Source organism: Chelonoidis abingdonii, chromosome 1 (genome assembly GCF_003597395.2).
Source record: "Chelonoidis abingdonii isolate Lonesome George chromosome 1, CheloAbing_2.0, whole genome shotgun sequence".
In the NCBI taxonomy this organism is placed as follows: Eukaryota; Metazoa; Chordata; order Testudines; family Testudinidae; genus Chelonoidis; species Chelonoidis abingdonii.
The window spans coordinates 64,371,208-64,396,709 of record NC_133769.1 but is presented as its reverse complement, the minus strand read 5'-3'; the positions used below and the strand labels follow the sequence as shown (position 1 = coordinate 64,396,709).

The window sequence follows — 25,502 nt, the reverse complement described above, 5'->3', positions numbered from 1 at the left end:
GAGCCCAGCAGCGCCCCTCCCCAAAGCCCAGACACTCACCCCCACCCCTCAGAGCCCAGCTGCGGCCTTACCCCAGCCCAGACAGTCACATCTCTTCTCCCTCAGCCCACACAGATCCCCTCAAGACCAGATGCAGCCCCCCTCAGCCCAGACACTCACACTCCCAATCCTCCCAGAGGTCAGGGATCCAGAGGGAGAAAGCCTGATGCTGGGTCCTGCGCTTCCACAGAATTTCCTGCGTACCACCGCCACCGCCTTCTTCCTTCAGAACATGCTAGGAATTGAGGTGCTGGGAACCCCCCCAGTTCCCTTCCCTTCCCCCAGCCTAGTCTCATATTTGTGAGCTGGGCTCTGCCAGGTCCAGCAGACCCTAGTGGCAACCAACATCTCTGCAGCCCATTTCTGTGGGGAAAAAAGGAAATTCTACACGCACGACATTAATTTCTGCAAAATTCTGCATTGCATAGTGGCACAGAATTCCCCCAGGAGTAAGAGTCTACAACACCCAAGTGCACTTAATTCTGTACAAAAAAAAAGGGGGAGCACTCACACCAGGTATTGATCTGCCCATATACTTTTGAGGAAAATAGCTTATACTAGATACAGGTAGGGAATTGCAAGAGGCAACTTATCAAGGGCACAGATGTCATTCCAGCATCTGTCTATGAACTTCATCAGAAACACAAACACCAATATGAGGAAAGCTGTATAGTTTTAACCTATTGGTTAAAATGTTAATTAACACGTTAAAAATTATCACCTTTTTTCCTAGTAAAGACAAGTCACAAAGGTGTTAACTACATCAAGTTAATGAACTTGAGGTTAAAAAAAGCCTCTTGTGTACACATACTCTTAATATGTTTCAGATTTTTGTATGGAGCTGGCAGGGGAAAGTGAAGGTTAACAAAATTAAATACACTTGTGTCTGGATAACCTTTGTTTGAAGCCTTACATTAGTGTAACATCCCCAAGTATGTTAGCCACTAGTAAGGCGTATCTGCTTCAGTGAAACATTTCTTTAGTGGTATATTCTCAGACAATAAATGCTTGGCAGTTTTATATGGTGATAGTTTTATGCTATTAATTCACTTCCAAATATTCTGACTCTCAAAACAAGGGATGCAGAGTGAAAAGGTGTTCTATTTAAGATATTGCTGTAGGAATTCTGTGCAAGATGTTAAGTGAATTTCTATAATTTGACGTAGCTAATTATAGTAATATAAGTAAAGGAAGGAAAACTGATACTCTTATGTTCTCTCAGACAGATTGTAATAGATGTATACTGCCATACAAACCACTTTGGGTTGGAGGAATATTTAGTCACCCCACAGTGTAATATGAAGGTTAAAATCAGAAGACAGAAAAATAAAGCAAGCAGCTCCTGCATACGGTTGAAATGTCTGTCTAATTAGTACCTATAATTTGTTTGTATGTTTTCGCAAATGATTTTTATAAAGGAGAAACTACTCGAATATTGACGAGAACTATTCTTCTATATTACAATTTTGACAAAAGTTTAAAGTTTCAGAAAAGGGAGGTGCCACACTCACTATGTTTGATAAAGAGTTGATCTATCAAGAAGGATAGGAGAAGGTAAAAATGCTCTAAGTTCCTGGATGAATATACAATTTAAAATCCTAAAAGTGGCTTCAGCCTCGAGACTGGAAACAGTAATACCAAAGTAACAGAGAGATCAAAACGAATTTAAGGGTAGATAACTTCCTAATAGTATTCATAAAGCTTTAGCTTATTATGTTCCTGTCAGTCAGAAGCACCTTCCTGGATCATCCCATCACTGGGTGCAATTAAAACTTTTGACAGCCAAAATTGCATTAGTCTTATAAAACAATGGCATTTTGAGGTAGCTTTCTACATTGGCTAAAGGAAGCTCTACAGCTGCTTTGATAGTGCACAAGGGAAAAAAAACAAACCAAGAAGTTTTAGGATGGGATGGGGAAAAGTCAAGGATGTCCGCTTCCTCTAATTTTCTTTACTATTGACCTTGAATCACTTGGCCCAAATTCAGATTAAATGGGGGGAAATATCAAGGGTATCCAAGTTAGAAAAGACTTTCACTTGCTTCTCATATGCAGAGATTATATGATCCTGCCCCTGGAAATTTCCACTACATGCATCCGACGAAGTGGGTACTACCCACGAAAGCTCATGCTCCAAAACACGTTAGTCTATAAGGTGCCACAGGATTCTTTGCTGCTTTTACCGATCCAGACTAACACGGCTACCCCTCTGATACTTGGAAGTACTGAGTATACTGAAAAATACTCTGGATTTAAAAACCAACATATCCTCAGTAATTATGAAAGCTAGATAACCCAATCAGAGCTAGCCAATTTTTTTTTTTTCAACAGACTAGTCTAGGGTTTGGTTTTTTTTTCCTGGTTGTCAATTAGTTCTAATAAGTAGTCTTTTTCTTATGTTCCAGAAAGGGTTTAGATGATATTTTCAAAAGTACTCATCACCAACAATTGGAGCCAGATTTCAGGATAAAGGGGCTAGATCAGAGGTGGGCAAACTATGGGCCGCGGGCCACATCCAGCTCACGGAACCGTCCTGCCCAGTCCCCGAGCTCCTGGCCCAGGAGGCTAGCCCCAAATGCTCCCCCGCTGTTCCTCCCTCCCTCACAGCCTGAGCTCACCCCGCAGCTGGCGCAATGCTCTGGGTGGCAGGGCTGTGAGCTCCTGGGGCAGCACAGCTGTAGAACTGGGGCCTGACCCAGTCTGTGCTGCATGGTGGCAGCAGCGGTGTGGCCTGGCTCCAGCTGGGCGGTGCAGCTGNGGGTGCAGGAGTGTGGACAGGGGTCAGGGTAGTTGGAGAGGGAACAAGGGGTTGAACAGGGGGCTACGGTCCGGGGAGGGGCAGTCAGGAAGAGGGGGTTGGAGGGGCCGGCAGGGGGCAGTCAGGGGCAGGGGTTCCAGGGGCAGTCAGGGAACAGGGAGAAGGGGTGATTGGATGAGGCAGGGGTCCTGGGGGGGCCGTCAGGAATGAGAGGAGGGGTTGGATGGGCGGTGGAGGTCCGGGGGCGGTCAGGAGACAGGATGCGGAGGGGTGTGGATGGGGCAGGGGTCTCGGGGGGGCCGTCAGGGAACAGAGGGGGTTGGATGGAGGGGCAGTCCGGGGGAGGGGCAGATAGGAGGGGGGAGTTGGGCTATGACCCTCTCCCCTAACTGGCCTCCCGTACCATATATGAAACCCAGTGCGGCTCTCAAGCCAAAAAGTATACATACCCATGGGCTAGGTTTTTAAAAGATCTTTAAAATCTAGTCCCTTTAAATACAGGTACTGTATCTAGGTAAAAATCCATCTCCTGATGTAAAGGACCAATATACTGCAAATATTTTATCATTACTGAATAAAATTACTAAAGGTTTATAAAATGACCAAATCGTTTAACTAGTTATCTTTGAAGAATTAAATAAAAATGCTAATAGTAACATGATTTTGTTTAATTTAAACCCTTGCCCACAAGAGAGATATTGCTTTAACAAAGTGAAAACTCAAAAACATTTAAACAGTTGTGATAAAGGGCTAAAAATAAGATAGTTTTAACATACTAAAAGAACAAATGGATGTTTATCTTCTTCTAGTTTAAAAATGTATTTGGTCTCTAACTGAAGATCCATAGCATTCTGTAATGATAACCTTTAAAATATTCATTGGACTTGAACATATGCATAAACATGCTTTCAAAAACTGGAACAAACTTTGAATTGACACAAACAGATAAGACAAAAATACTTTGTAGAGGTATCTGTATAGGACAAGTTTTGTTGCAGAGTGGACATTCTGGGTGACGCATCACCTTTCACTGCAACAGATAAATTTAGGAAAAAATAAGCATACTACTCCTCTACCAGAACATCTCAGAAATTGGCATATCCAAGGATGTCAAATATTAAAAAAAAAGATCTATTTCTTTGCAAAAGGATAAAGAATTTTAGTTTTCTTTTATTACAAATAAAATATTCTGCTTCAAAATGAGATAGAAAACTAACTCTGAAGACAAAAAGTGAACTGAATAAAGGCTGTAATGATATTCTGACAAAAAAGGGCTACCTTGTAGACTTTAAGCTCTCAAATATATTTTTGTAAAAAGGAAGTGATCATATGCAAATGGAGCAAGAAAATGCTTATGCTATTATCCACAAAAGGAGCAAAAACTTCAGATTATTTGTATATACATATGTCTAATTCTCAATAAAACTCAAGTAAAATTAGTCATCTAAGCACATAATGTACCCAAAATTCTTAAGTCAACAATATATCTGCAGACTGTTGAGGGGAAAAACATAATATAAAAAAGGCATTTTTATGATAATTTTGTCCATATACTCTCAATTTCTAAGCTATGATTAAGGACAGAAGGAAGTGTGTAACAATTTTTGTTTTGGCTACATATCAAGATATAGCAGTGATGGATTAATACAAGGGCCTTTGGAGTCATTTTATTTTAAATGCCAAAAACTGTTCTGAAAACCTGGAAAGGAAACCACTGACAGAATTAATGGAGCCACAAAATTTAATGTTTACTACTGATAAGCTAACGTGTTTTCAAGAAAATACCAAACACTGCTAACCTTCTAAAATTACAAAGAAATAAAGTTCCTGAAGGCAGGAGGTCCTAATGCCCATCTTTTCTGTATGTTTACCTAATTGTGTATTTTAATATGTTGCACAGCTAAATTTCAATAGATTCCTATTAAGAGATTCAGTCAATTAAAAAAAAAATTTAATTCCTCATTATCATTGGTTACTTGGTGTTTTGTGACCTTTCTACACCTCAGTCCTTACATTTTCTCTCCCCATGTCTTGTAGCACATGTTATACAGAAACAGTTTTAACTGCAATATTTTCATGTATGATGTCCCACTGTGGTGCCTATTACTCCACAGTGATGTTTCAGATATTCCAGGTTCCCTCCTTATATGTATAATCTACGTAAAATTTATTATAATTATTTCTTCTGGGATCTTACATTTGCAAATTCAAAATATCCTGTTAATTTGCAAAGTAAGAGACACTCAGATGACTGATACTCTTCTTACTTATGGGCCAGTTTGCCTTATGAGAATCAGATTTGAAGGGACTATTCTACATGTAGGTCACCGCTTCCTGAATGGAAGAAGGGAGGTGAACAATAGCCGAAGTACCACAGGGACTGAAGATCTATGTTAGGATTAGGTTGCTCCATGAATAATCTCTCCCACCCCAGCAGGCAACCAGTAATCCACAGAAGAGTTAATATCCTGAGGCTCTCTCTCTTCTGCAGAGATGCCCCTTGCTGCCAAATCTCATTTTTGAAGCAAGTGAAGGTAAGAACTTCCAGAGGAAATTACTGATGCAAGTACCTAGTAGTAGTACACCAAGCTTCCAGGGAACCGGAAACCAAGGGCCCTTGTAGTGATGCTGAGTCATAGAACTATGCTAGCTGGCCCTGGGTATCCAGCCACTTCCAAAATATATAGGCCACAAGATTAAACTTTTACTCATTTAAAGCCACACAAGATATTCATAGACAAACTATTTTAAAATGAAATTAAGGTTGAGAGTACATATCAGTAAATTTACAGTAACACATTACAGAGATGCTGTAGTTAGCTCAAACCCATGTATTTTAAAACCAGGAAATTGAGAGATTAGGTTAAATGTAAACAAACTTCCAATGCCCCGAGAAACAGAAAGGCACAGTCCAGGGAACTCAGGGCTTGCCTACATGAACATAGCAGTTCTCAGTCGGGGTCCACGGCCTCCCAGTTTCAAGGAGCCACAGGGCTCCATAGCTAAAGCCTGGTGTCCTGGTGACCCCATGGGGCAGAATCCACAAACCCCAAGTGCCCCCCCCCTCCCCAGTTGCTGAAGTCCGGAGCCCCGAACCCCGCAGGGCTAAAGCCTTGAGGTCCCTCTCCCTCCCCATCTAGTGGCTGAAGCCAGTAGCCCTGATATTCCTCCACTGGGCCCTGGAGTTTCTGTAGTATGTTGGAGGGGCCTCAGAAAGAAAAAGGTTGAGAACCCCTGAATTAGACCACAGCAAGGTGGGGTGTGATTCTACCATGCACTAGCCTGCTGCAGTCTAACTGTTTGCACATATCCTGATGACAGGCATTAACACTTAGAGCGTTTTGAGCTAGTCCCACTTCAAAGAAGACTAACTCAAAGTGCTCTAATGAACCATTAACGCAGGTCAGCAGGTGCACATTTCTTATTAATCTGAACAGGACTGAGGCCACAGTCTGTCCTTAATTAAAAAGACAACTTTCAAAAACAGTCATGTTTTCATATTGTTCTCAACAGGACAGATTCAATAAGACACCTTTTCTCAAAAATGGCCCTGCCTCTCATTGATTCTAATAGGAATGAAGCCAACAGTTTCCGAGGAAAGACTGGCACTGCGAGGAGCAGGTGAATGGCAGTGGCCATCTTTGCTAAATCTTACTACCAATTCTCAGAGCACAGACTATACAAGGGATCAGACCATGTTTTTATTACTTGGAGACCTTACTCTTTTGAAGAGTTTTAATTCTTCCACGGTCTCTAAAGTTCAAACTTTTGATCTTTCTAAACAGGATACTTTATATGCTTCTAGATCTGAAACACGAAAGTTAAAAAAACACACCCTTCGAGAGTAAATATAAGTACGGCTGGCTTTGACGGGGGACTAATGTGCTATATAAGGCTTGCATCAAAGATGAGACCATGGGAAGGGAGAAGGGGGAAAAAAAGCCTCAGTGGATGTGCAATCAGTCATGACAAATGGAATATAACAGAAAATAACATGTTTTGATGAAAGTGAAATCAGAGGCTCAGTGCACAATAAAATAGGCTTTATATTTCTACCATCCTACGAATGATCTGTTTCACAAATGTTTAATGTAAGACACCTGGAACCCATTACTGGTAGTTCTGTCCTTTTGTTGGTAGTTTCTGATTTGATCATATTGCATTCTTGCCAACCTCTTTTTGTGCCACAGAGCTTTGCCTCGCCATGCTTCTATTATCCAGTGGTTTTTGAGAGTTGTCATATGCTCAAGACAGATCTCAACTTGAGTTTTCTTACAGTAAAGAAATGTTTCCTTATTTGTTGGATTCAGAGCAAACTGCCTGATCGTGGAATTCTAGTTTAAATATTCTATTACGGAAAAATGGTTGGCTCAACACCAGAGAAACTCTGGATTCAGAAACTGCTTTTAAACACCCCCCCACACCCAGGAATAGGGTGAAAAAAAAATAACAGAATCGGGTCTGGATGCCATGGTGGAGAATATTTCTAGATACTCTTTAAAAAAGACGGTTACTCACCTTTGTAACTGTTCTTCGAGATGTGTTGCTCATATCCATTCCAGTTAGGTGTGTGCGTGCCGCGTGCACGTTCATCGGAAGATTTTTACCCTAGCAACACTCGGTGGGTCAGCAGGGCGCTCCCTGGAGTGGCGCCGCTATAGCGCTGGATATATACCCCTGCCGACCCAGCCACCCTTCAGTTCCTTCTTGCTGGCTACTCCGAGAGAGGGGAAGGAAGGCGGGTGTGGAATGGATATGAGCAACACAACTCGAAGAATAACAGTTACAAAGGTGAGTAACCGTCTTTTCTTCTTCGAGTGCTTGCTCATATCCATTCCAGTTAGGTGATTCCCAAGCCTTATGTAGGCGGTTGGGTCGGAGTGAAATATGGCAGAATGTAAAACTGCTGAGCCAGAGGTTGCAGCATCTCTTGACTGTTGAACCAGAGCACAATGCGAAGCAAGGGTATGGACCGAGGACCATGGAGCTGCGCGATAGATCTCATGGGTAGGTACATGAGGTCGCAAGGAGCAGATGAAGCCTGAGCCCTTGGTAGAACGCATGGTGATGTGGCTTGGGGAAATGCAAGCCCAAATCATAACAAGTGTGGGTGCAGTTCATCACCCAAGATTGAGATCCCTCTGAGATTGAAATAGGTAGGCCTTTCCTTCGGTCTGCTACTGGCGACCAAGTTGGGGCGTGTTACAAAATGGTTTTGTCAGCTCAACATAAATGCAAGCGCTCTATACAGACGTCCAGGGAGTGCAACTGTTGTCCCCAATCGCGGTGAGTGTGGTTAACAGGAAAGGCTGAAACACCTTAGGGAGGAAAGCCGGGTGATCGTAAAACTGCCACTTGTCTTTGTGAACATAGTGTATGGCGGAACCACCATAAAAGCCCTGAGCCTCGAAGACTCGTTCTGGCCGATGTAATGGCTACGAGGAAAGCTGTCTTCCAAGACAGGTTATAGCAGCGAGCAGGTCGCTAACAGGTCGAAATGGAGGAGACATAAGTCTTGGTTAAAACCAGGTTGAGTCCCAGGTTGGGGCTGCGGCGGCATACCGCCTAAGGGTATACGCGCTCCAAGCCTTGAGGAACCTCGAACATAGAGTGTGAGAACACAGAACGACCACCTTAGCCTGGGTGGAAAGTAGAGATGGCTGCCAAGTGTACCTCAGCGATGAACACCGCTAGGCCTGCCCTGTTGTAGACCAGAGAGTAGTTCGAATAGAGGACCATCGAGACCTCAGGCAGGAGTAACATTATAGTGTTCGCACCTGTAGGAGAAATGCTACTACCTGGCCAGGCATGTTGACCAGGTGGAAGGCTTCCTGCTACCCGATAGTCACGTAGCAAGCCACACTGTGAGGTGAAGAGACTGCAGGTCCGATGGTGGCGAAGTCTGCCGTGGAACTGAGGTATGAGGTCTGGTGGAGTGGCAGGGGTAATTGGATAGGCTTATTGACAGGCCAAGCAACGTTGGCGTTTGTATCAGTGCTGCCTGGACCACGCTGGAGTGATGATCATGATGATGCAGCGCCCTGCCCCCTGCAAGATTTGAGTCAGGACCAATGAGCCGGCGAGGAACGGTGGGAAGCATAAAAGCGTTTTTGGCCCCTTCCACGCATGAGGACAGCGTCCGAGATCGGTCCCGGGGAGAGAGACCTTGGAAGGAGCAGAACCTCGGACATTCGTCCTGTTCTCACGGTAAGCGAACAGGACCAATATGTGCGGAAAATCCCCATTCTGGCAACAGAATTGCATCACATGGGCAGGGCGATCACTTCATGCAGACAGGGAAGACCTGCTGAGTCGAAGCGCGAAGGAGAACGGATTTTTTTTTTTTTACCAGATTTATCGTTGTGCGAGCTATGCAAAGGCTCCAGAGATGGATGGCCTCCTGACAAGGGGAGGACCATGCCCCTGCCAGGTCTGTTATGTAGTACATGGGTCCGTTTGTGTTGGCTGTAACACTGAGACGCCAACGCCTCCACAGCTGGCTGCCTGAAACCCCTGGCACGGCCAGGCGGACTGCTCTACATTTTTGAACATTGGTGTGGAACTGCCGAGCGTCCCGAGAAGACTCCAAACGCTATTAGCTCGAAGGTTACTGAGGTGAGCACTGAGCCAAGAGATGACGCATCGTCGTCAGGTCACAGTGAGAGCTGGGGCGGATGGAGCGGCATCCCGCCCAGACCAGGGAGGGAGTAGCCCATCATTCTAGGGAGCTAGGATGCTCGGAGGGAATTGGTGGCTATCGGTGACCATTGGGTGCCCCCCCCTGTCCGGGTGGTACGCCGATTTGAGCCAATACTTGGAGAGAAGAGGCAGAGCTTAGCGTGTTTGTGGTTACAAACTACGCAGGCAGCCATGGAACCCAGGAGACTGAACAACAAAGGCGAACCGAGGTCGTTGGCGAAAGTTTGCAGACCTCGGCATGATCGGTGCCATTGCCTGGAAACCGTGGCTGTGGTAAGCAGGATTCTGGCTAGTTCGGAGTCCAAGATAGCCAACCTAGGAAGAGTATATAACTCTGCGTTCAGGAACCTAGCGTGGATGTTTCCATAGTGATCATCAGGCCTAGACATATGAATAGCGTCCTTGACGGATGCCCACACGCCTGTAGTGACTTTGCGTCTTGGAGTTCTCTCAGATAAGCCAAATCGTCGCAGATACGGAAAACGCATTATCCGACGTCAGCGGAGGTCGGTGGCGACTACGGCCACATACTTGGTTAATGCCTGTGGGGCTGCAGAAAGCGAAACAGCAGGACCGTTAACTGGAAGTACCGACGGTTGGCTAGAAAGCGGAGGTAGTATCTCCTGTGCGGAGCGGAAACGATGGCAATGTGAAAGTACGCGTCCTTCACTATCGAGGACGCGGCATATAGTCTCCAGGATCTAAGGACAGAGATAATGGTTCCCAGGGATACCATGTGAACCTCCAACCTTATCATAAACTGGATGAGTCCTCGTATTGTCTAGGATAGGTTCTGAGACGTCCGTACGAGTTGGGGATTAGGGAATAAGGGGTAGTAATTGCCCCCTTCGTTCATCGGCGTCTGTACCTCTTTGTAAGAGGAATTGTGCCCAGAGAGGAGTCCTGAAGAGGGACAGGTTGGAACAAATTGGAGGCGGTACCCATACTCCACCGATGTGTAGGGGACAGCGAACTGAAGTTTAACTGGGACTACGCCAAGAGGAGTAGGAGCGGATCCCACCTGTAAACCGGTACGCCGCCCTCGGGCGCACCTTCACAATCACGACCGGGACCAAAGATGAAACTTTCGAAGGACCTCGATCTTGGCCCTCTAGGGGTGCTGACGGTTCATCTGCGACCACCTCCGCCACGCCGTCTGCCCAAGTCTATCTGTGGTTGGCACAGAGTGTGGCGGTGTGGCTGGGACAGAAAGGCCTGAAGTAGGTATCGGAGTATGCATGCCGAGAGAACCCATTAGACTCTGTTGCCCTTCAGCTTTGCGCCTGGTGGTTGTATTTCCCCGCAAAGAGGCCTTTACCCAACAAAATGAGAGTAAATCGTGAAAGGCCGAGAGTTTGAAACCTGAAGGTCATGAAATGCTCCTCATGGTAACGAGGACGGAGGGAAGCTCTGGCCGCCTTTTTTTTTTTCTTTCTACAAAGAGGCAGCGAATTCTTGCGGAGATCATGGTGGAGAAGTTCCATAATTTATTCACCGTTAGCAGTGCTATGATGTATAGGGGTAAGCAGGCTTATTGATTTGCCACGCAGGGCATATAAGGACCTTGCGGAATACACCTTGCGGCTGAGTGGGTCATTCGCCTAGCCCTCTTGATTTCCGGGGCTTGGCGCCGGTTGGCCATGCCGTTCCCTTTCTTAACAACTGAGTGGCTAGTGAGCAGAGAGGAGGACGGAACAGGACAAGTAGTCATACCCTCCATTGGTATCGGCTTCGCCTGGTGGTCCGAATAAAAGGGCAGGGCCCCTCTTACTGGGGCAACCGCCGAAGTAGAAGGTCCACTACCGGTGTTCCCTTACCTCCAGGACCTCCTGCACCTGGAGTTCCACATTGAATGTTACCTCCTAGGAGGTCTGATGGGAGCTCTACAGGTTGTATGGTGGGCACACCAGAATCGTGGTTCTGGAGCATAAGAGCTGTCCGCGTGGGAAGACGCTGAATGCGTGTGTCCAGATGGCCATCGGAGGTGCTGAAAAATCATGGGCAGGGTCTCTGACTCTACACAGCGACCTTGCCAACTCGGACTGGGACCGGTACTGGAGGCGCACCAGTACTGGAACGAGATCTGGGACCTGCAACCAGAAGCAGTCGCAGGGAGGTCGACGAGATCTCGAAGTTTGGGAGCGGCTACGGGAGTCACAGTGCCTGTGTGGGTGCTGGAGCTGGAACGGTGCGAGATTATTCGGGTCGTGTGACGGGACACAACCTGTGCGGAGAGTGCGACGTGGTGCAAGGGAGAGCAGCGTCGGGACTTGCACAGTGGCGTCGGCGAGCGGGAGCGGCCGATGGGACTGGGGAGCGTCTGCGGGATCTGATCATGACGAGGTGCCGCCTGCTGCGACAACAGGAGGATGGTCTATCAGGAGGGACTTGCAATAGACTGATTACCTCACCGGTGGTAGCGGGGGTTCAGGCAGGATCCACTCTGTGTCACGGCACATGAGATCCCTCTTTCGTTTGGAATGTATCTGGCAATGGAGGAACAGTAAGCTCGACACAGTGCATACCGAGGGAGCTATCAGGCCCAGATTCGACGGCCCATATGGGATCGACGGTGGGTGACGTTGCCCAGTGCTCTCATCAAGGTGATTTGGTGCCGGGCGATCCGGCATGACAGGGCTCTCTGTCTGCGGTGCCAGTTTGCCGGGCAGCAGTAGGAGAAGGGAGCTCGACCACGGCATGCGCGGGGAGCAGTTCAGGGCACTGGATTCGATGTGGCCCTTGTGGACGGATCGACGTGCGATGTTGTCGGTGCCGCGGTACAGGTAGTGTCGGTGCATACCGCGGCCATCCGCGATCCTGACTTATTGATGAGCTCTCTGGGCTGCGGTGCGGTGCCGTCGAAGGACGGAGCTAAGCAGCAGACCCGTGCGAGCATGGGTCCCAGGGGCTCAACCACGACTCCCTGTTTGTTGTGGGTGCGATCCGCGGCGCGATGCCCGGCCTGGAGGCGACGGCCCTTCGGGTATCGGACGGTCGTGGGACCGTGATCGAACAGTGCCCGACTGGTCGGTCCGGGGGAGTGTCTACGGTGCGGGCGATCCCACTTAGACGAGCTCTCGGGTTGCGGTGCAGTTGTTCGGAAGCAGCAGGAGCAGAAGCTCAACCACAGGCGCATGCGTGGGAGCAGGCAGACATGGATTCGACGACCCCGTGTGATCGGACTCAACGTGTAGTGCGGCGTCATCAATTGTGCTCTGCAGGTGTGGTGTCTGGCGATCCGCTTAAACGAGCTCTCTGGCTCAGTGCAGTGGCACAGAAGCAGCCAGGAGCCAGGAGCCTCAGAGCCACGGCCCGTTGCGGACCGGGGTAGCGTGTCGGGGTACTGTCAGGGAGGGAGTCGTGGCTTCCTCAACCTCAGAGAAAGGAGTGGTGCTGAGTCCCGACTTCTTGGTTCGCCAAGGTAACAGCTGGTGTGGGTGAGGGTCCGTGCCCGAGGAGGTGCTTCTGTCCGCCGAGTAGCCAGCACTCGGGATGCAAGACGGGTGGGGGGGAAATGAAAAGTGACACTCCATTTTTTTCTTGGCTTAACAACGCCTTGCAAATGGGGCACTTAGACTGTTGAATGCGATATCCCCGTTAGGCGCCCGTACATCAGAGTCGGTGTGGTCTGGAACTCTCCTGTCAGCAACGCCTGAGGCAGGCCAAGCACTCGGTCTAAGAAACCGTTTTTCGTGAGCTGGGCAATATGAAACTCCGGCACCGTTTGCGGCTGGATAGAGCTAGCGTCCCGAACCCTTTGCTAACTATTAACAAACAACTATGCTAGTAAAGAAAAACGCTATAGTATATACTAAATTAATATATAAAGGTATTATAACTATTACACAAGAACTACGAGTTCATAGGGAGTAGCTAGGGAAGCGGAGGTCAGCTAAGCTGCGCTCCACTGTTCCAACGACCGACACGGGCGGTAAGAAGGAACTGAAGGGCGGCTGGGTCAGCAGGGCTATATATCCGGCGCCATAGCGGCGCCACTCCAGGGGGCGCCCTGCCGACCCACCGAGTGTTGCTAGGGTAAAAATCTTCCGACGAACGTGCATGCAGCGCGCATACACCTAACTGGAATGGATATGAGCAAGCACTCGAAGAAGAACCAAGAGGTTAAAATTTCAAAAGAACCTAAGTGATTTAGGCAAATAAGTCCCACTGACATTCCAATATACTTATGAAATTTTACCCAATATTTATATCTAAGGAATGTGTAATTGTGGCAAGGAAGTATCTCTAAAGAAGTGTGGGGCTGTTCACCATCCTCACTCCCCCCACCTCCATCTCCCATTCCTCTGTCCTTTGAGGAAGAGAGTTGAGTAGTTTTTACTTCTCCACCTCTCAGATGGGATTTAAAGAAGTGGCTTTAAATTTCTGTCATCTGCTTTCTGTACAGATAAATTAAATGGAGCCAAAAACAGCTTTATTTTTATGCTTGTTCACAAGTCACTTGTTTATATGTTTCAGCCAATGCAAACACACACACACAGATTTTGTCTGGTATAGACACCTATCAGCCAGTGGCTGATAGGGAAGAAGTTGCTCGGTGTCCTCTCTAGTGAGGTCAAGGGGCAGCACTTAAGTATGAAATTCAGCACTCCCTCTTCCTCTATTGCTGGGATTTTTACCAGGGAGGTGCCCCTTAAGCCTGCTTAGGACCTTCATCTTTCATATCAGCTTTGCTTTTACATAGTTGAGAAATCAAAATATTCCTTGCATCCTGGCTGCTGCAAAGAGAGTGTCTTACCTTTTCCTCTTACATAAAACTCAGCTGTTGCTAGAGAAGATGGAGACAGGGAGGAAAAGAGATTATTTTCCTCCTTATTCCCTACATATTGTTGGGAGGTGTCATCTACTTGCCTCTCTTCTCTGATTTCTGAAGGGTGCACTCAAGGCTTTAACAGGCTCATCTACCTCTACATGTGGTCTAGCCATCACTAGGAGGAGGCAGAGTACCACACTGGGGAGGACAAGTTGTGGGTAATAGAAAAGGTAATTGTGCTCTCTTCCCTGTTCCCGCTGTACTACCACTCTGAAGCTGCTGTTCAGTGGGAAAGTTTAAAAAATTCAATTCAGTTCCACTGCATCTTTTTAAAACACCAATAAGCAATATTTAAACCAACAAAAACCTCTTATAATATTCTGCAGCCAGTAGGCCTTTACACTATGTTCATTATCATGGTAGGAGTGCCTCGTTTCCTACTTGCCATTGGTGAACATGTACATTTTTCAAGCCCTTCTGATACCCAATTAAATTTAACAAGGCAGATTTAAACAAACTCCTACAAAAGGGCAGCTGGATAACAAACCAAAATGTGAAAGAATCTCTTAAGTCTTTCAAATGAAAAGAGAAGATAAAGCTATGATATTACATAAAAAGTCTCCTAAACATATTCTTAAGCAAGATTGGATTTATACGTAAACATGAACTTAGAATATCAAAACAAACACAAGGAACTCAAAAAGCATCTTTCCTGGAAGACACCCTGAAGTACCAATTGTTAAGGTAAAGAAAAAATGATTCTCTATTTGCAGTTCTACTGTAGGACATTTCCTATACATGAAGGGATTGAAAGGAAGGCTAATGTATGTGATGGAATAAAACTGGCTGGAGACCAGCATAGTAAAGAAAGACAAGATTCAAGTTTTCACAATAACTTTACAAATCCACCACAATCTTAAACTGCAACACTCCTGCTTTCCAGATGTGAAGCATTTAGAACAACCACCACCAATGCCACTGTACTTTGCTAAATCTGTAATACGGAAAAAAATCTACCACATACTAAGATCATTAGCATATCTATGTTATTTCACAAATCAAAATGAGATTTCAATGTATTAGAAGAGTGGTCACCAAACGGGTCGATCGCAATTGACCGGTGAATCCTAGAGGATCAACCAGTCGATTGCAATCTGCAGCCACAGTTTAGTGTGGCTGCTGCTAAGGCTACCCCGGCTCCACAACACTCCTGGAAGTGGTCACTACAGCCCCACAGGTCTCCCTCCACGCATGCTGCTCCTGCCTGCAAGCACCGTTCCTGCAGCTCGCATTTGCCAGGAGAGCTGCAATGGTGGTGCTTGCAGAGAGGAGCAGTGGTGGAGCCACATGCCCCCTGCCATCCCCACCCCAGGGGCTGCAGGGGCCCGTTGGCCTCTTCTGGGACTGGTGTGGGGGTGGGGTAAGCAGAGAGCCTTCCTTGGCCTCGCTGTGCCTGCCATCAACTGGGAGCCACCGGAGGTAAGTGCTGCCCAGCGGGAGGCCACATCACAAGCCCCACCCTGAGCCCCCTCCTGGAGCCAGCACCCCATAACCCTTTCTGTACCCCAAACCTGCTCCTACACCCCCTCCCAGAACCAGCACCCCACACCCCCTCCTGCACCACAACACTCTGCCCCAGCCCACAGCTCCCTCCTGCACCCCAACTCCCTGCCCTAGGTTCAACCCAGAGCCCCCCTTCACACTGTGAGCTCTTCGGCCCTAGCCCAGAGCCCGTACCCTCTCCTGAACCCTAACCCCCTCCCCCAGCCTGGTGAAAGTGAGTGAAGGTGGAGGAGAGCGAGCGACCGGGGGAGAGAAGAAACTGGACTGAGTGGGGCAGGGCTTTGGGGAAGGGGTGGGGTAGATCCTAAGTTGCCCTTAGATTCAAAAAGTGGTCTTGACCATAAAAAGGTTGGAGACCACTGCATTAGAAGCTAATACATTACTTGTGTTAATGCATTAATATAATATATGGCCTATTTCTTTGGTTTAGACCAAAGGCTCTTTTTTTTTTTTGCTTGAAGATTTTGAGGCTGAAGCCAAAGCATACCATATTCTCATTTTCCTACAGATTTAACACAAAAAGAGAGCACTCTAACTAGGTAACAATTTCATGGCAATTGGAGATTAAATCTGGAATTTTCTGAATCCTGATAAGAGCATCATAGGCAGAACTGCCTTCTACATTCCTTTTGTTTCCACTCCCTTATCTGTCCCAGATATTGGAGCCAGATAACTTGCTGGTCAGTTACAGATATGTTATGGTAGCATATTACAGACTGAAGAATTTAATGATGTATCAGACAAAATAGAGCTGGTATTCTAAAATAAGAAAGTAAGTCGAGCTGGAAAAAATTTGGAATTTCCACTCCATGAGAAACAGACATTACAAAAATTTCCTTTTATCCCAAATCAGAAAGAAAAGTCAAAATGTTTAATTTCCAACAAAGACAAATAGCTTTGTTCTGATTATAAATTACATTTATATAAAAGTCAAAATGATAAGGTCAAAACAAAGTACTTCAATAATTTTGGTGAAAATTTTGATGAAAATCAATACGTTCCTGAGAAGTATTTCAACTGTATCAAATCAGCATTTTCTGATAGAAAATATACTCAATCAGCAAATTTTCGGCTAGCTCTAGAAAGAAGTCTATTATAAGAAAAATTCTACACAATAAAAAAATCACTTTAAATGCATGATCAAATACAAGTGAACTACCCTAGCTCAGAACACAGAATGTACTGTACTGCAGTGTTCCAATCCCAGAGTGCGTGTGGCAGAACACATGTAACAATATGCAGTTTAAATCTCAGATTTAGAATATCAGTTGCCTAAAAAGGATATTTTAAGATAACATTTTGCCAAGATGCCTCTAGAAAGGACTAATTTACACAAGTAACACATAGCAGGTAAATCAAGATCTCACAGTCTTGTGTTAATCATGTTATCACATGCCAGCCTTGCAAAATGGACGTGGCAATTCCCCAATCAAGACACAAGATCTGCTTGCTTGCCTTCGCCAAGCTGTGGTTGATAATGGAAAAAAACTAATATACTCTCCTAGAAAAAAAATTGTGGGAAGTACTTTACATGACTGTTCTTCACACAGTATGAAGTTCTTTGTAGACAATCAGAGGATTTCCAGCCTTCATGTAAGAAAAATATTGATACAACCCACATTTACACAGATTATCCTACTAGAAATACTGTTTTAAGAACGGAACACAAGTCTAAAGTAATACAACTTTTACACCACGCTTATATGCAAGATTTTTCTATAATGTAAACCACACAGTTAAGTAAATCAGTTTCAAGTAAACAAAATTGTGCTACATATGAAAACATCAGTTTCTGTAGTACATTTTACTAGTGCACAGTAGTGTATGTTATATTAATAGCTATTCAGCACACTAATAGAACTTTAAAAAAACAAACATACTGCCTTCAAAAACTAAGTTTTTCTTAAAACCAAAGAAAGACTTGATAAAATACACACAAAAATTAAACCACACTGTAGCAAGCAGCAATTTGTTTTATCACATACTTAGGAGTCGAAGGACCTCGTGGCCATGTTCCATCTTCATTTTTTTGTTCTATCACTAGTACCTATCAGAAAAAGTAAGAATAAAGAGAAAAACTATAATAAAGCAACAGATTTCCCTTAGCTGAGATGATTCCAAGCTACTGCACCTTTCAATGGGCTTGTTGATTTGGTGACTGAAGGACAGAGATGAAGAATGATTAGGGTACCAGTCTGCGACTCAGGAATCCCAGGTTTTATTCTTCCACAGACTTCCTATGTAAATTTGGGCAAGGCACTTAATCTTTTAGTGACCCATCACTTCTGAAGCTAGGCACTGGTTCACTAATCTGGATTTGATAATTTGAACGTTGTTAATCACCTCTCTTGTCAAAAGAGGAAGTACCCCATCTATAAAATAGAGATGACAGCATCTCAAAACCTCACAGGGATATTCTGAAGACAAATACATTGGACAAAGTGAGGATACTACATATAAGTAAGGCTATGATTATGTCACGTAGGTGATGGATTCTGTGACTTCCAGAGACCTCTGCGACATTTTCCACTTCAGCCGTGGGGCGGTGGGGCTGGAGCTGTTAGCCGATAGGGGCTCCCCTGCAGCTCCTAGCTGCCATGTGCAGTGGAAGGACCCCGGAGCGGTCACCTGCAGCAGGTGCTGGACCCCCTTCTCCCATCCCACAGCAGGGCTTGGGCTTTTATTCTCTCCCCTCCCACCACCCCATTTTGTCAGTTATTCTTCATAAAAGTCAGGGACAGGTCATGAGCTTCCATTAATTTTCGTTTATTGCTTGTGACCTGTCCCTGACTTAGTAAAAATAACTGTGGCAAAATCTTAACCTTATATATAAGTATCAAAGGCATATATATAGTTTGCCGCCTCAATCTCTGGTTTAGTTTATCCTATATACTTTTAGAATTTTTGAATGAAATCTCATACATTCTAATTCTTTGTTTAATTACTGATAAAAGGGATATGAGTCTAACGGGTCTATGTAAAATCAATGTGTCTGTATTGTAGAATAGTTGTTTTAAGAAGCATTTAACCTTGCAGAGAGTACAATTATAGACAATTTTTCTTTTTGCTGCATTGACATGGTTTAGAGCACATCCATTAGTTCAACTGATCTTTAAGTCTCTTGACTAACTCCATTTCTCTATGGAGGCGTATATGTGAGAGAAACACACACACTATCAATTAATGACAGTTTTTATTCAAATTATTATTGGTATGAATGAAAATATGGATCAGCTTCAGATGGACAGAGTTATTCAATTCCTAGCTGAAACAGGTTAGTGTTTCTTTGGCATTGTTAAATAGCTACAGCACTTCGCCAGAGAAGTGGCTGCAGGAAGTTTTACACATATACGCTGAGGTGAAACTGCATGACAACACAACATATATTCAATTTTTAAATAACTTATTAATAATTTCCTGTTCTAAACCATGTTTTCAATTTGCACACACAGAAACTGAAAATTCTTAGAGGGTTTTTTCCCCCAGGGGGAGGGGGAAAAGAAAGGGAGAAAAGACAGAAGAACCAAAAAACAGAATAAGGCAGTGTTCTGAGTACCAGCTTCATTCTAGAAAATGCTGAGATTTATCTTTGGATAAAGGCTTCAGTAAGATAACCTTCAGATTTTGCCAATATTACTCCATCACTAGCTCTCAAAAGCTACTAAAATAAAGCAGTAAGAAAAAATAAAACCCTATGAGACAGTGTAAATATATACACTACAATGAAGACCAGGGTTTGAATTTGGGCTCAAGCCTAACCTTCCTTCCATCTATACACCAATCACGATAATCCAAAGCTAGGACCCCACAGAGGTGATGGGTCTGAGCCTGAGTCATGCTCAGATTAGGCTTCAAACCTTATTGCTTTGCAGTGTCCACACATCCCTGCTGGACTTCTACTCTGCAAATCCCCCCAAATATCCCACAATCTGACTTTCTTTGTCCTCTGGACAGTCAAGTTTTCCCCCAGTACACCACAAACAAAGGGCTGGAGTGGTCACATTTTGGCCACTAGGAAGTCTGAGATATGGGTGGTGGACTCAGGCTCACATAACGTAATGTAGAAGCTGTAGTTCCAGGGTATGTCAATTCCTAACCTAGGATTAGAAATGAGATGCTCAAGCCCTAGTTTAACAGAGGAGGATCAGTTAACTAGAGTTCTGCTAACTCTGGGGCTTACACTGCAGTACAGACACACCCACAGGGTTCAGGTGGACACTGATTTTTTTTAAGGGAATGAAAAATAAAGCCTCACCTTCAGAACCAATTCATCAAATCAGAATATTATCTACTCATTCCCCAATCCCTCCACAAGTTTGGGATGAGAGGGAGGGGATAATTGAAAACTCCTGGAAATTCCAAGAAAGCAGTTTTAACGGGAAAACTCAAGATTTAATGTGTTAATGTGGGGACACTTCACCCAGTGATTAACATGGTTCAGCTGCAAGCATAGGCAGAGACATTTAGCACAGTTTCAGAAACTAGAGTTAAAATCCACTACTGAACACTATCCAACTACATTTGCAGCTAAACAGTGCACAGCACCATATGTTAGTAATGGTTCTTTTTTCTAGTGAATAACAGGCCAGACACTTTGGACAATGTCCTACTGAAATAAAGAGAGGCAGCTTGCAGCTCACACCTCAGAGGTGAATCCTTTGTGACTGCAGAGGGAAGTCCTGTAGCTGGAACCAGTGTGGTTCAAATGTGGCTATGCTGAATTGGGAAAGACGCATGAATTGTACAAGTTCAAATACAGCTCCCCTTCATGCAATGAAACTCAACTCTGGCAGGGCACACAGAGTGCTGCTGGGAAGCAGGATGTTGGAAGAGGGAGCAAGACAACAAACGATCAGTTGTTATTTGGATTTACCAGCCATATTTTAGGAGTGGGGAAAGCTACTTAAACACTGAAGCTAGAGTAGCAGCTACAAAGCTGCACTATTGCTAAATAGCCTGAGGTAGATTCCAGGGTTTTAAGGACAGAAGGGATCACTCTGATCATGAACTCCTATAAAATTTAATTCAGTAATTCCTACATCAAGCCCATAAAATTTCTAACTGAGCTACAGAATCTCTTTTAGAAATAAATCCAATCTTGATTTAAGACATCAAGTGATGGAGAATTCACCAAATTCCTTGTGGAGTTGTTTCAGTGATTACTTTTGCCTTATTTCTGATCCAAATTTGTACATCTTTAACTTCCAGCCATTTGAACTTGTTATAAAACTTGTGTACAAGATTAAAGAGGCTTCTACAGTCAGAAATATCTCCATATAGGTACTTTAGTTCATGATCCAGTTATCTCTTAACCTTCTCATTGTTAAACTAAATACACTGATTTTAAGTCTCTCGCTGTAAAATAGATTTTCCAGGCTTGAATCATACTTGCAACTCTTTTCTAAATATTTTCCAATTCTTCCAACATTCTTTTTGAAGAGTGTACACCAGAAATAGAGATGACAGTGTTCATTCCCCCTACTACAATCTGAGGTGCTCTCCACAGCTAAGGTTGCATGCTAGGACCAAGATTTGGATCTTAGGACCTTCTAATGTATTTCAGGCTGTGTTTACTGCTTCAAGTTGACAGCACTGCATCAGATTACATTTAGTTCACAACTGGAAAGTCAACTCTGAATAAGAGTTAAAAACACTTAAAGAAAAAGCTTAATTTCTGCAGAAGCCCCCACATACTAGGGGATTTTTAAAAAATCTGGTGATTTAATTAGTCAAGCACTACATTTTGAACATGAACTCTGTGGGGGCGGGGGGGGGGAAGGAAGAAGGCAAAATCACTACCTTTAAAAAAGGGGAAGATCTATTGATCACAGGAATAACTGTCAATGGGGAAATTTATTGAATTTAAGAAAAAATGTATAGGTAGGAAAACCAAAATTGTATTATACAATACCTGTCCCTGGTACAAACCAGCATCCTGTATGGTACTGTCTGGTTTATTCAGTGGTTCAAATGTATTACTCATGTATTTGTTCCACAATCTGGTCTCTTTTTCATTTGGAATATTGAAGATTTTTCTTATCTCTTTTTCAATTGTATCTGGATTGAGAGGAGAAACATTAAATTAGAAGAAACAAATCACATTGTAATCGCACACATATTATTGAGGATACAGTGGGAACAGCTGAACAGACAAGAGTGTATCTGGTGCAGTGGTGGAAGGCTGCTAGTTGGAGCTGCTGCTACATCCTAGGGTCCTGCCAAGAGGGGCCAGTTCAATCCCTCTTTGACTTTCCCTTCACTACATTATGCTCTAGAGAAGCACTTCAAAAGTAGTCAGGTGCTGGTTGACTGATGGATCAATGACTGCAGCAGCATCTAAGAAGCCATCTACTCACTAGAAGATAGTGCAGTGGATATGAGGGAGAAGGGACATTAAAAGGAGGAGTGATTGCAAGGCCCAAGCAACTGCTGATTTTGCTATCAATATTTTATTATAATTCCCTCCAATACATACATAAAACTTATTTAAAATGCACACTGCCAGAAAACAAGTGAAGAGTAATTTCTATAAATGATGTACACGTATATGCTGAGTGTGGACAGTAAGAGGAAGCCTTAGCATTTTAGAAAGTACAAGGGCTTATCAGCTCCTATTTCTACTTGCCAAAAAGTACATTGTTACAGTAATTTCAACATAATACATATACTTTTTTTAAAAACTGAAGAATGGTTTATTATTACTTACTAACAAACATACTTCCATTTCTTTCGCTCTATGCAGCAGTCAAATTTCTGAAGTCAAAGAGTATTTCCCACTATGAATAATATTTTCAAATTCAAGTAGTATTTCTGAACCCATTGCTGATTGTGGTGTTTTGCTCTAAAAAGGGTGATTTACAATGTTGGCAACTTAGCAGCACCAATTTAAAAAACCCACAAAAATTAAGAGATACGTTTAACAATAAAAAGGTAGGCTTAACATAATTCATTTATAGTAATAACTGCTTACATTTAAAGCCTTCAGACATCAGTATCTGGAGTGAGAAAAAATTAGTTTTCCTAAACACGTATGCTTTTAGTTTTATGTAACATACATATCAGCTAGTTTACATTATATGAATCAGCTTCTATATTGTTCATGTTGAAACAACCTAATTTATTGACTACTTCATTCCACCAGGGTTTGGACTGTATCTCTTCCATACAAACTCCTTATATAGTGATTAACATATTTTTAGTATGAAAGTAAAAGTTAAATTAGGCTATTCACATTATCTAACAGTTCTGAGATCCTGGTTTATAGAATCTGTTTATTTAGGGTGACCAGATGCCCCATTTTTAAAGGGACAGTCCAGTATTAAGCCCTCCTGCAGGTGCCCCTACTTTTTCTGGGGCACTGGCCAGGAGGAGCCAAGCCCTGCACGTGCCATAGCCCCGCACAGCACTGGCATGCGGAAGCCTCTCCGCCAAGCTCTGGAGTGGCGGCGGAGGAGAGAGGGGAGTGATTTTGAGCCTGCTCATGCCCCAACTCTGCAGGTGCCACTCTTTGCCTGCCCCTGCCTGCCTCCCTGACCTGGGTCCTGCCCCCAGGGAGCACAGGGCTACTCCCCCGGTGAGCCACCTCTCCTGCTGGGTTCACTGAAGCCCCTGCAATCAGGTTCTCTGGGCCCTGGTGCACAATGCACATCCTTAGGGCTTAACACCTTCCTGCCCATGCTGTAGATGGGGGACAGGAGGAGCTGGGTTATGTTGGTGGCCAGCAGCAGCCTGGAGATGTTAGCTGCCTTTCTACACTGTTCAGCCAGGAAGGGACAAGCTGCTTCCAGACACTGGGGAGCGGGGGCGGGGGGTACAGTGGGAGAGCCAGGTCATCTCTCTCCCTGTGCCCCCTGGCATGGCTGGAAGCAGCTCCCAGCCCTTCCCTCCCGCACAGTGCCGAAAAGTTGCTGCTGGCCATGTTCTGGTGTGAACCCTGGCAGAAATTGGAGGGGGGGGCATGTGACTCTGCCTGCCCTACCCCATATGCTGCCTTGGGAACATGCAGCACCTGGTACCAGGAGAGGTAGGTCCTGGGGGCCCAGCCAGGCATGGAGGGTGGAGAGTGCCGGACAGGGAGCGTTGGGTCAGCGTGTCACCCTCGTGTCAGAAAGGTATACCACAGTGTGTGTGTCACCTCTCCCCATGTGAACCTTAAAGCCTTAAAGATAAGAAGGTAAATAAAAAGAATCTATCTACCCAGTTTTTCTTTTTAACAGGGGCTCAGTCAACGATGTTAATTTGAAGGTGTGTACTGCATAGTTCTGACTGACTGCTGTTGAACTTGCTTGAATACAAGTAATTTTACCAGATGTCCTGTATTCAATACAGGGAAATATGGTCACTCTATGTTTACTATAACAGGACACTAGGTTCATTTATCAATTTCCTGGATATTTGCTGCATTAACTTTATTTCCATAATTACTTAAAATTAAACTTAGAATTTTGCTCTGGATCCATTTAATTATCAACCAATTTTAAATGGAGGACCTAATGTAGTCAGAAATCTTTAAGATACTCAAACTTTTTATCATAACAGTCTTTTCTAATCAGAGACTGACCCATTAATTGATGGAGTCTTTCACAAAGAGTATTTTCATTATTTTATGCATCTAATGCATTATCTGCCAGTATTATGGGCATTGCAAAGCTATTCCTTAGTGACAGCACCATATTTATATTTCCATTACAGCCTCTCCAGGTGAGCTATTATGAGATAGGAAGTCACAATGATTGCCTATGGCAGCACAATAGGTATGCATACCTATGTTCATGGGAAAAGTGGATCTTGCCTGACCACTGCAATACTAGTGTTCCATGACAGTAACTGGGGCACTTCAACAAGTATACCTGCATATTAGCTTGATTAACAGACTTTTCTATATTCATTTTTAAAGTGAATTTTTATCCTATGAATTTTGAATCATATTGGGGAAAAAATGTTTTCTTTTAAATCAATTACTAAAATTTGTTTAATATAAAAACAGAATAAAGAAGTTACCACATATACTTGCTCATAAGCCGAATTTTTTTTTGTAAAAAAAGGGAAGCACCAGAGAAGGGGGTCGGCTTATGAATGGTTATAGAGAGGGAGAGGTGGGACGCTGCCCCTCCCCCCAACAGAGGCAGCAAGGAGAGGCTGCACAGCCATAGAGACAGAAGGGACGAGGTGGGTCCAGAGTCTCTCCGCTTCTGGCCACGCTGCTCTCCCCCAAGCCTCCAAAGCAGCTGCAGCTCCGGGGCTCGCAGGCTGCAGCCACACAGCACAGTCTGGCCCGCCGGAGCAGGCTGCGACCGCACCGCCCGGTCTGGCCCGCCGGAGCAGCTCCAGCCAATCAGAGACAGCCTCCCCTGGCCCTCCCCAGATAAGGTGGGAAGGGATGGGATTGGGGAGAGTGTGGGGTTCGCTACCTATGCTACATCACGCCCCTTCTCTACCTACGCTACATTGATGATATCTTCATCATCTGGACCCAAGCAAAGGAGACTCTAGAAAAATTCCACCACAATTTCAACAACTTCCACCCCACCATCAACCTTAGCCTGGAACAATCTACACAGGAGGTCCACTTTCTAGACACCACGGTGCAAATAAGTGATGGTCACATTAACACCACCCTATATCGAAAACCTACCGACCGCTATGCCTACCTTCATGCCTCCAGCTTCCATCC

At 44.6% G+C, this 25,502-nt stretch overlaps 1 protein-coding gene across 6 annotated transcripts in view; it reads right to left on the bottom strand.

Moving 5' to 3' along the window:
* Positions 1-25,502, bottom strand: part of USP15 (ubiquitin specific peptidase 15) — a 133,598-nt gene that overhangs the window by 52,648 nt on the left and 55,448 nt on the right. For all 6 annotated transcript variants that reach the window (XR_004372219.2, XR_004372221.2, XM_032769682.2 and 3 more), the window contains exons 5-6: positions 21,741-21,886; positions 17,815-17,876 (exon numbers count right to left, since the gene is read on the bottom strand). Coding sequence is in view for 4 of the 6 variants with exons in the window: in XM_032769682.2 (XP_032625573.1) it covers positions 17,815-17,876; positions 21,741-21,886 (208 nt within the window). In the remaining 2 variants the exon portion in view is untranslated. The remainder of the gene's footprint in view (positions 1-17,814; positions 17,877-21,740; positions 21,887-25,502) is intronic.